This window comes from Pseudonaja textilis, chromosome 14 (assembly GCF_049901715.1).
Source record: "Pseudonaja textilis isolate UNSWEBS1 chromosome 14, rPseTex1.2, whole genome shotgun sequence".
In the NCBI taxonomy this organism is placed as follows: Eukaryota; Metazoa; Chordata; class Lepidosauria; order Squamata; family Elapidae; genus Pseudonaja; species Pseudonaja textilis.
The window spans coordinates 14,217,883-14,229,666 of record NC_142003.1 but is presented as its reverse complement, the minus strand read 5'-3'; the positions used below and the strand labels follow the sequence as shown (position 1 = coordinate 14,229,666).

Here is an 11,784-nt window from a genome sequence, read left to right as displayed (position 1 = left end):
CTGAGGTCCAGGAGCCCCAAAAATGGAGTGCTGGGGGGGTGCTGCAAAAAAAAAGAAGCCATGCCCACCCAGTCACATGGCCCTATACCAGTGGCCCAGCTAGCCACTTCCAACAGAACCAGTTGTTAAAAAATTTGAATCCCACCCCTGCTCTCAGGGGCTTTGGAAGGCCAGAAATGAGCCCATTTCAGGCTTCCGGAGCCCGTGGGGCCCGTTGTTCACCCTCCCGGAGCCCAGGGAGGGCAAAAATGGACTCCCCACCATGGTGTAGGAGGCGGACTAGGCCACGCTCACCATGGCCACGCCCACCCAGCAACCGGGCAGAGAACCAATACATTTTCTGAAGCCCACCCCTGAATAAAGGGGTTCCCAGAAAGGCCATGAAAAGTCAGAGGAAAACCGGGGCAGCTTTGTCCAGGCCTCTTTACCCCTTGGATTCTAGCACTCAAGTTTAGCAACCACGGAATATCCCTGTGAAAAAGAATTGTCTCTGGTGCAGAGAAGTGTGTAGAAATCTGCACCTGCCCCCCCCCCCACCCCCCGCGGCTCTTTTTTGAAGGCAGTTTCCATAAAAATGGGCACAGGCATGTCCTCTGCTGGTCTCCAGCAACGCTGCTTCCAAGCTGGGAAGAAACTTGCTTTCCATCGACCGCCAGAGTGGACCTGAAGAAGCCACACTGGAGGCACGAAAGCACCATGCCGCAGTCTTTCTTGAACCCTGCGGTCACCAGGCAAGTGGAGGGATCGCCTTCGGGCTGCACAGGGGTTCGCTGGCCTGCACGTCGTTGAAGGCCCGCTGTAGAGAGAAGAGAATCATAGGGCTGAAAGAGATCTTGGAGGTCTTCTAGCTCAACCCCTGCTGGAGGTAGCAAGCAAACAAACAACCAGATCCGATCAAGATCAAGTGAGGTACTAATACCGCTCTGTAAAGCCTTAGTAAGACCACACCTAGAGTACTGCATCCAGTTTGGTCACCACACTATAAAAAAGATGTTGAGACTCTAGAAAGAATGAAGAGAAGAGCAACCAGGATGATTAGCGGACTGGAGGCTAAAACATATGAAGAACGGTTACAGAAACTGGGCCTGGCTAGTCTAGTGAAGAGAAGGACCAGGGGAGACAGGAGAACAGCCTTCCAATATTTGAGGGGCTGCCACAAAGAGGAGGAAGGGGGTCAAGCTATTTTCCAAGGCACCTGAAGGTCAGACAAGGAATAATAGATGGAAACTGAACGAGGAGAGATTCAACCTGGAAATAAGGAGAAATTTTCTGACAGGGAGAACAATCAACCCATGGAACAGAAGTCACCTTCGGAAGTTATGGGAGGTTCATCACTGGAAGCTTTCAAGAAGAGACTGGACTGCCATCTGTCAGAAATGATGTAGGGTCTTCTGCTTGGGCAGAGGGGTTGGACTAGATGACCTACAAGGTCCCTTCCAACTCTGATTATCGGTTATCTATTTAGACTAGGGGAGTCCAACCTTGGCCATTTGAAGACTTGTGGACTTCAACTCCCGGACTTGTGGACTTCAATTCCCAGACTTCAACTCTGGGAATTGAAGTCCGCAAGTCTTAAAGTGGCCAAGGTTGGACTCCCCTGGTCTAGGCCATTAAGGAGATTTAAAGACCCAACACCACATTTTCATATCTGTAGGGACTGGAAAACCCAGAAGGAGGCAACTCAACACACTCCAGTTCACTGCATGGTAGGTGTGTACGGAGAAGACACAGGCAAGCTTGAATGAGCTGTCTGAGCCACAGATAGCCCTCTGCTTCTGGGGTCTCCAGCCTGAGGCTTGTGCAGGTGGCCACGCCAGGTTCTTGCTGCCTTCTGCCACCCGGGGCCACAATTTGCCCCCAAATAAGCGTGGAAGCTGCAGTTACAAACACGACAGTCTGGAGGACATGAGGAGAAGGAGTCAAAAGCTCAAGCGGACCAGAATGGCTTCATACCAGTTCAAGTCTCCTTGCTTGCTTGACTGGGTCAACCAACCCATTTGTTCTTTTTGCATACAACATGTTCCCCTCATCAGGGCCATGTCCACATGCATGGATACTGCAAACATTTCAAGATCAAAGAAGTTTGATGCACTGCTGGCTTAGAGATTTGATGCTCTTAGCTGTCCAGTCTGGGCTGTTAGACATCTTGTCTTTGGTGAGGGGACCATCTCCACCCCCCCATAATCCTCTAGTACTGGGGCCTCTAAATTTGACCACTTTAACACTTCCAGACTTAAAGTCTGGCTGGCTGAGGAATTCGGGGCGTTAAAGTCGTCCACTTGCTGAGTTCGGAGTATAATCTGCTGTATCCATCCGTCAATCAAGTCAAGGACGGCTCAAGCTGAGGATGAATGAGTCAGGGGAGGCCAATCTGCACCAAACTGATACAGATACAGATTAACAGAGTCGGAAGGGACCTTGTAGGTCATCTAGTCCAACCTCCTGCCCAAGCAGGAGACCCTATACCATTTCTGACAGATGGCAGTCCAGCCTCTTCTCGAAAGCCTCCAGGGATGAAGCTCCCACAACTTCCGAAGGAAACTTCTGTTCCATGGGTTGATTGTTCTCCCTGTCAGAAATTTTCTCCTTATTTCCAGGTTGAATCTCTCCTTTTGTGATGACCCCGGGTGGGATACAAAAGCAACAAAGTCACAAAAAACAGGTGAAGTCCCTTTAATACCTTCAACTTGGCTTCAAAGGTCCAAATATCATTGACTGGAGACAAAAAACCTCTCCCACAAATAGTTGCTAAAAGGAGGAAATGTCGTTCAAACTAAAAATACCTATAAATTATAAATAGAAAAAACAACACAAAACACACTGAAGCAATTAATGAGACAAGGCAGGATAAGGGCTTGAAGACGTCCACAGATATCGAAATGCACACACTGGGAAGGATGCCAGACTCAGATAAGAACTGAAAGACTAGAATTATTTCATGCTTTGTTTCCAGCACTGTCCCATGCACAGTTTGTCCTTTCAAACAGTCCTCACAGCTGCAGCCCATGAAGGGGATCAGGGCCCCTTCCTCCCCCATAAACCACACTATTCAGATTTCTCCCTTATCCACTCCTCCCTGTGTGCCCTAAGATGAAGAGGGGATGGGCCTAGGTCCCCTTCCCCAGTTTCCTCCACAACCTCCAGAGCCACACTTCCACTCCCTGTCGGCTGTTCCTCCTCTCCCTCGGAGTCAGACTCCAACCACGGCATGACACTCTAGTCAGTTTCTATCCATTTTTCCTTGTCTGGCCTTCGGGGGCTTTGGAAAATAGCTTAACCCGCTCCTCTCTGTGTCAAGCCCTCAAATATTGGAACATTACTATCTTGTCAGAGGAAACCCACCCTCAATTCCAGAAGACCTGCTCTTATCATTCAATCCCCTGCCACCCCCCCGGTGGTCTTCTTATTCCCTGCAAAAGGGGTGTGTGACTTCTCCCTGTTTCTTTCATGAGGAGCAGCAAAAGAATTTTGCAAACAAACTTCAACTGGGGAGTGGCAGAAAGAAGAATGTGTCTAACCGGCAGAGGCAGCTAAATTATCCAGGATCCAAGCCAAGGAGGTGGGGGGGGTCAAATTACAAACGCTGAAGGCAAATCATCCCGAAGGTAGGAATGACTTCAGGAGCTCCTTTCGGAAGCTGCTGAGGTAGCAATGGTCTCTTTCTTAGGCTATGCATACTCAACTTCATCCATCCCACCGTCCGATGCAGTCACTTTTCCCGATCTAGGATTGCTAGATCCAGTGACATCAGTGTGGGGCATTCCTTTCTCCAGACTTTTCTCTCAAAAAAATGGCCACGTGATCCACAGGACGCTCTTTGCAACAGAACACAGGACCGGGTGGCAATGCCAGGACAAGCATGTGCAAAGTCCTCCCCAACAGCTCTTCCGCCACTCAACCTTCCCCCCAGTTTTCCCTGCTGGATCCTTTTTTGGGGGGGGGGGGCTATGAAACCATCCCAAATGTTTAACTCAGGGGTGTCCAAACTTGGCAACTTTGAGACTTGTGGGCTTCCAAGCTGGCTGAGGAATTCTGGGAGTTGAAGTCCACAAATCTCAAAGTTGCCAAGTTTGGAGGCGATCCCCGGTGTAACTGCCCAGCGCAAGAGATGGAAAAACCCAACATATTTGCTGCCACCGTCTCCTCTTTCTGGCCGGCGTCTAAGTGACAATCCCCAACCAAGGAGTTTCAAGTGGTCACGGTGTCTTTAGAAAGGCCGCAAGCTCAAATTGGCCCAGTCAAATCTGTTTGGGTTTTCTCAAAGAAAAGTAATGGAGCCGTGTTCTAAGCCAGAAGAGCTCCAACCATTTGCGCCTCAGGGACCGGTTCTGTGGACAGGGGTTTTTCCGTGGACCAGAGGGGGCGTGGTTTCGTGTGCTGCCTGCATCCCGTGGATGGGGCTTTGCTTGTTTGCATGGACCTATTTCTGGCATGCTGTGGTACAGTCCATGGACCGGGGGTTGGGGGCCCCTGTTCTAGGCCACATGGGGTCTACCCGCTATCCCAGGGATGTCTAACTCAAGGCCGCATCCAGCTCCAGGATGCTTAGATCTGGCTCGCAGGGCCATCCCGGAAACAGCAAAGGACCTGCCTATAGGGCCTCTGACAGCAAAAACAGAACTCCTCCCGGGATCCATTTTTGCTGCCAGAGGGCCAGCAAAACGAACTAAAAATAAAACAAAAAGAGAAATGTTTCCCCTTTTGTATTTGAGCATACAAGAAGGGAGAGGAAAGAAGAAAGAGGAAAGACAAAAAAAAAAAAAGAAGGAAAATGGGAAGAGAGCAAGGAAGGAAAAAGAAGGGAAGAGGGGAAGGAGGAAGAAACGAAAGAAGAAATCTTTCCCCTTTTGCATTTGAGCATGCAAGAAGGAGAAAGGGAAAGAGGAAGGACAAAGAAAAAGAAAGAACGATGGGAAGAGAGCAAGGAAGGAAAAAGAAGGGAAGAGGGGAAGGAAGAAGAAAGGAGAATGAAGACAAAAGGAAACAGAAGAGAAGGAAGGAAGGAAGGAAGGAAGGAAGGAAGGAAGGAAGGAAGGAAGGAAGGAAGGAAGGAAGGAAGGAAGGAAGGAAGGAAGGAAGGAAGGAAGGAGATTATAATGAGAGGGAGGGAGGGTCTGAATGAAGTCCTGCCTTAGCACTTGGCTACCACAGATGCCCCTGACACAAGTGATATCGAGCCTACCCAGCCACGCCCACCCCAGCCATGCCCCCTCACCCCCCCATCAAACACAACCTTGATGTGGCCCTCAATGAAATCGAGTTTGACACCCCTGCCCAATCCTGATCCTCCAGGAGCAATGCAAGTGATAAAACAAAACGTTGATCACAGCCCCAACCACGGGGTAACTAAAGTAGAATAAAATCCTGGGGATGCTCACCTCAAATTTGCTCATGAACTCAGCAAAAATGCCAAAAAAGTCCTCCGAGGTTGTGGCTTTGGAGTCTTCCCCAAAGAAGGATAAGACTTTCCTGAATTCTTCCATGGCTTTGTGCTGGAGATCATCGAGGGATTGGACGGTGGGATCTGCACTCTCCAGGAAGGCCTGCAGTGGGTGGCTAAGGACCAGTGGTGGGATTCAAAAATTTTTACTACTGGTTCTGTGTGGGCGTGCTTTAGTGGGCACGGCTTGGCTTGGTGGGTATGGCAGGGAAAGGATATTCTGCAAAATCCCCATTCCCTCCCCACCCCACTAACCTGCTTTCCAGCTCTGTTCTCCTATGCAGGGCAACCAAAGAAGACTCAGCCTATCAGCTGGGACTCAATGGGAGGCGGAGAATAGATGGGGTTGGCGGGGCCAGTCAGAGGGGATATTTGCCGGTTCTCCGAACAATTCAAAATTTCCACTACCAGTTCTATAGAACCGGTCAGAACCGGTTGAATACCTCCTCTGCTAAGGATGGACAAACAGGACCGGCTGGCTTTTGCCCTCAAGAAGAAAAACTGACTCTAAAACCGATGGCAGTTCACACCTTCTGACATTCTTAATTATCCAGGTAAGAAAAGAAAAGAGCCAGTTTAGTGCAGTGGTTATAAGGCACCTGGCTAGAAATTGGGAGACTGAGAATTCCAGTCCCACCTTGGGCATGAAGCCAACTGGGTGATTTTAGGCCGGTCACTCTTTCACAGCCCTAGGAAGGAGGCAATAGCAAACCTCATCTGAAAATCAATTGCCAAGACAACTGTAGGGATAAATCCAGGCAGTTCAAAACTGTCTTGAAGAAGCAAATCACCCAGCTCCAAAAGCATCCATTATTCTAGAGGGGCTTCTCTGATACCAACACCGACACTGCACAAGGGTCAATGGCAACTCATTTGGCCCCTCGCTACAGCGCCAGGCCATGGGCCCCTCTACTGTCACTCCAATGGGGGCAGCTCTCGAGGCGAGAGAGGGACAAGCAAAGGCAGCCGACCCTCCCAGGGGAGACGGGAAAGAGCAGAGATTCTAACCTCATTCAACTATCCTCCAGCTCCCAATTAGTGACGCCTCTCACTATTCACGCCACCATAATTTGGTTACAAAATTAGGAATTTGGGAAACATTCATCCACACCACCACCACCCCTCCAATGAAGGATAGATATTTTCAACACCAGCCTGGGAAAAAAAAAATAAAGAAATTTCAGCCCAGATGTGTCTTAGAATCATTTAGTGGAGTTTGGTGGATGATAAATGTGGCAAGGGGAACGGAAGGACTCTGGGAGATTAAAGTTTCTGTTTCCAGATATAAAACAGCCATTTTATAATAGGAATGAGAAGTGTTTGCCCACCCCCCACCCCTCAAGAAGCCTCCCACCACCATCTCTCCATTTTGGTCCCTGAAATCTGGGCCCGTCCATTCCAGTGCGAAGAAACTTAGCACCCACCGCTCTTCCTAGAAGAATGAAATATTCTAGGAAATATTACAAAGGCAGAATATTACACCCCCCTGGATGAGAAAAGGAGAAACGTGCTCTTGGAAAGCGCCCCCTACTTTTGTTAACAGCCCCAGAAAGACAAAGGACATCTTATCTACAAGACAAAAGATCTCCAGCTCCAGGGTGATGGGATTACCCCTCACTCAGATCCAAACAAGGACAAAGCCATTATTAAGCCACCATAGGAATTGCCCAAAGCCCCTTCATTACATAACCCAACAAGATTCAACCAAGCCTGGGACACAGACAGCTTACAAGTTTAGCTGCATAGCCCTCTGGGAGTCTGACAACCAATAGGATACCTGCCCTTGCCACAGGAACAGGAAGCTCAAAGGCAAGGCTCAAGAGAGGGTATAAATATACATCTCTCTCCACTCCATGTGGTCAGTTGCACCAGGACCATGTGCTTAATGGTTCTGCTCCATTAAACCATCCTTCCAAGTATCCTCCATGTTTCCAGTGTCTTTCTCCCCACTTGGAACTGAGGGAAAAATTATAAGTTACTCTTTTATAATTCTCTTTTGCTCTTTCTGATGCTTCTTGTTAACATCCTCTTTCTCTCTCTCTCTGCATAAACCCCCACCCTATAACCTAAAATGTGTTCAGCTCCAAGTACATGATGCATTGTTAGAGTCCTCTTGGAAAACAGGAAGATCCGCCTGGGCTAGGCAACAAGTAAGATAAGGACATCCATCCAAGGTAAAGCCCCAACAATAAATATAAGATAAGACACTGAAGGACAGGAAACAATGTCATGCTGACCCCAGTTGATAGTTTAGCATCTAGAGAAGAAGGGGTGTGTGGGGGGGGCTTCTTGGGCGTGGCGTGTTCTGGGCAGGGGTATAAAAAGTATTGCTTGAATATGGAGGCTTGCTCTTCTTGTACCCAGTCCACTTGGGGAGGGACTTGAAGGCCCGTTTGCAAACGCTTATTTTCTTTAATAAACCTTTGAATGGTGAACCAGATTTGTTCCTGTGTTGTGAGTATTGAGTAATTCGGTTCTTACCTCTCACAGAACTGAACCTAACTGAATATTTCTTCCAACAAGTGACATCCCCCCCTCAACTTCCTCTGGTTCTCCAGAAGACCCAAAGATGACCTAGACCTCCCATCTCTTCATCTAACTTGCTTTTTTCTTTTTCTAGGGGGTGGGGTGGGTGGGTGGATGGCTTCATTTGTGGAATCCATTCTAGCAAGCCCCCCGCTTTCTCAGCAAAAGGATACATCCATCACAGGCACAAATCTGTCCTCGGGTGATGAAGGCACCATGTTCTGGCAGGCGATTTCAATCTCACGGACAGTGCGATGAAGGTCATTGAGGTCAGCTGTTAACGTTCTCTGATTCACTAAGGAGAGGGGGGGAAAAACAGTCCGAAATTTCAACAGCTTCATCTGCACCACCTTCTTCGCGAAGCAAGGAAAGATCTCTCAATAATAGAATAGAATAAAATAGAATAGAATATAGAAGAGAAGAGAAGAGAAGAGAAGAGGAGAGGAGAGGAGAGGAGAGGAGAGGAGAGGAGAGGAGAGGAGAGGAGAAGAGAAGAGAAGAGAAGAGAAGAGAAGAGAAGAGAAGAGAAGAGAAGAGAAGAGAAGAGAAGAGGGAATAGAATAGAATATAGAATAGAATAGAATTATGAAAGAATGAAATGGAATGGAATATAGAATAGAATAAAACAGAACAGAACAGAGCTGGAAGGGACCTTGACCTTGGAGGTCTTCTGGCAGGAGACCCTGTACCATTTCAGTTAAATGACTGTCCAGTCTCCAGTGATGAAGCATCTACAACTTCTAGGGGCAGGAAGTTCCACTGGTCAATTCCTCTATTAGGAATTTCCTCCTCAGTCCCAGATTGCTTCTCTCTTTGGTTGGTTTCCAGCCATCGTTTCTTGTCCTGGTGCTTCGGAGAATAATTTCACACACCCCCTTCTTTGAGGCAGCCCCTCAAATATTGGAATGCTGCCGTCAGCTCACTCCTAATTCTTCTTTCTATCATGTCACCCCTTCTTCACTGACTCGCCCATCTTCCATTAAGCAAAAAGCAACAGACTCAAAGGCTGCTTACTTCTCAGGACAGCTAGTCCTTGACTTAAAACCATCCATTTAGTGTCCATTCAAAGCACTTCACACTTGTGACTGTTACAGCATCCCCATGATCACGTGATCAAAATCAGACTGCTGGCAACTGACTCACATTTATGACGGTCGCAGTGTCCCAGGGGGTTGTGTGATCCCCTTTTGCAACCTTCTGTCAAGCAAAGTCAATGGGGAACCAGATTCACTTAACAACCAGGTTACTAATTTAACAACTGCAGTGATTCACTTCACAAATAGCAACAGCACTTGGACTTATCTACCGCTTCACCAGGTTTTACAGCCCTCTCTAGGAGGTTTACAGAACTAGCCTCTTGCCCCCCAACAATCTGGGTTCTCATTTTACTCACCTTGGAATGATGGAAGGCTGAGTCAACCTTGAGCCTGGTGGGATTCAAACTGCCAAATTGCAGGCAGTTGGCAGTCAGCAGAAGTAGCCTGCGGTACTGCACTCTAACCACTGCACCACTGTAGCTCAGTGCATCCGCCCTCAGGCTTTTCAGGGGTTGCTAAACACTTTTGTGCCACCCCTGCCCCTCCAACCACAGCAGACTTTGCCAGCATCTCACTCAGACTCACCTGCAGGACAAACTGGTCCCTGAGTAGGGGCAGGCAGAGTCACCTACTGGAGGGGACAGCAAATTATTTGCCACTGTCAGGAATGTTTCTTAATCTCGGCAGCTTTAAGGCCTGTGGACTTCAATTCCCAGAATTCCCAAAAAGCAGCCTGGGGAATTTACAAGCACATATATGGTTTCTGAGGTTGCCATGGTTGAGAATATTGTGCTGGAGGAATGTTGGCATGTCTAAGATGAGACAGGGTGGAGGATTCATAGACAGACACTGGGACGCGTCTCTCTGGTGAGTCTCAGTTTCTCACTATGGAAAGGCCCTATTTTGTTTATGCAAATTGGATGGTGCAATGGTTGCCCTATGGCAGTGTTTCTCAACACTTTAAGACACGTGGACTTCAACTCCCAGAATTCCCCAACCAGCTATCAGTTGCAGCCCCCGTGTCTTAAAGTGGCCAAAGTTGAGAAGCAGTGCCCCTATTGCATGGTCTGTCTACGCAATGGGTAACATTCCCAAACTTTTTTGGGTGAAACTATGAATGGATTGTTGGTTTTTTCTTTCTCACAAGACACTTTGGGCAGATCCTGTGTATCCTGTGAAAATAGCTTCTATGATTAAGCCTGTGAAGCTTCTTCGATTTCAGGCGACTTCTCTTTGTAAATTCAGCTGGGTTTTTTTTCCCCCTTTTTCTCCATCTGAGTTAGAAGGCTGAAAATGAACTAGACTACATGTGACCTGTTGAGTCATCCTTCTGGAGATATTTCTAAATTGCCTTCAACAATGATGAGGCTTCTAATATCCTGCCTGGGTTGCAAAGGTTGGGATAAACTCAGAACTGGAACTGCCTTGAAATTAACCTGCGTTGAATTGTACAGCACAGTCAAACAACAGCACAGGAAATTATTTTTGACCTTCTGTATTATGCCATGAAGTGTTTATGATAATGTTTATGTCATAAAATATTGTATGAAGTTTGCCAAACTCCACAGGGGTCATGACTCCCAGATTTTGGGTGCATTCTGCAAGTGAGCCCGTATGATTCAGCCTTCCAACCTTCCAAGGTCAATAAAATGAGGACCCAGGTTGTTGGGGGAATATGCTGGCTGGAGAAGGAAGTCCCTAAGGGTTAAAGTTGCCAAGATTAGAGGCCTCTTGGACAATGACAAACTGGTCAGGGAGAGCATGGAAAGGGGAAAATTGTAACCTTTGCACAGAAATATTCAGATCTAGCCTTTCTTTCACTGCAGCCACTTAACCTTAGTAAAAGAACCTATCAGTTCAACCAAATGGAGTCGAGGGTGTTTCTTTCCTAAGAACCTAAGCAGAGGCAGGCCTGACACCAGACCAGTGTATTAAACAAGCTATGCTTGTTGGGGAATTCTGGGATTTGAAGTCCACAAGTCTTAAAGTTGCCAAGGTTGGAGACACTTGCTGAAAAGCACTATGGGGCAGTAAATAAAGTCTAAGTGCTATTGCTATTGTTATTCAGAAATCGATCTGCCCTGAAGCAAGTCCATCTTGAAGTACATACCACATTAAACATCAGCACTGGAAATATTTTATAGCATATCATACTTTTTTACAAACTGTTTTAAGGTAATTTTTGTCACAAAATGCTGTATAACATTTGCCAAATTCCAATTCCACAAGGGCCCATGGGTCTCAGGTTTTGGACGCATTCTTCAAGTTAGTCTATTTGAGGTCCTTCGGTTCAAAAGCCATTGCCCTACAATGCATCATTTTACCCAGTAAAGGATTATGGGAACAAGAGTTTTAATAGTAGGTAAATGGACAGAACTGGGAGACCCACAGATTCTTCCCATCCCTGTTTCCCTCTAAACCAAGTGATGTCAGGGGAAAAAAGGCCCATCCTTTGTGATTTACCTTTGGCAGCATGTGGCACTGTGGGCAAATCCCTGGCAAAGCCCAGGAGCTCTGGGAAATGTTGGCTAAGTGATTTGGCAAGAATATGCAGAAACGTGGATTTCCCATCGACTGTTTTCGTTGTGTTCAGCTGGAAGAAAGTCAAAAGAGAAAAGCAATACTGATGAGTGACGGAGTAATTCCAGCCATACTGTGCTGGTTGTTAGTCAGCTCAAAAACACGGCCCATCATTGCAGCAGAAAAGATTCTTCAGAAAATGAACACGCTTGCTCATAATTGTTGGGTTCACACAGCAAAGCTAAGCCAGCCTCATTATTT

At 47.4% G+C, this 11,784-nt stretch overlaps 1 protein-coding gene across 4 annotated transcripts in view; it reads right to left on the bottom strand.

The window, feature by feature from the left end:
* Positions 1–409: 409 nt before the first annotated feature.
* Positions 410–11,784, bottom strand: part of GRID2IP (Grid2 interacting protein) — a 92,516-nt gene continuing 81,141 nt past the window's right edge. For 3 of the 4 annotated variants that reach the window (XM_087912621.1, XM_087912623.1, XM_087912624.1), the window contains 4 exons: positions 11,467–11,596; positions 8,140–8,261; positions 5,379–5,543; positions 601–796 (listed from right to left, as the gene is read on the bottom strand). In XM_087912621.1, the coding sequence (XP_087768747.1) occupies positions 725–796; positions 5,379–5,543; positions 8,140–8,261; positions 11,467–11,596 (489 nt within the window). In that variant the 3' untranslated portion in view covers positions 601–724. Of the gene's footprint in view, positions 797–5,378; positions 5,544–8,139; positions 8,262–11,466; positions 11,597–11,784 lie in introns of all 4 variants that reach the window. The other variant, XM_087912620.1, reaches the window with a different exon arrangement.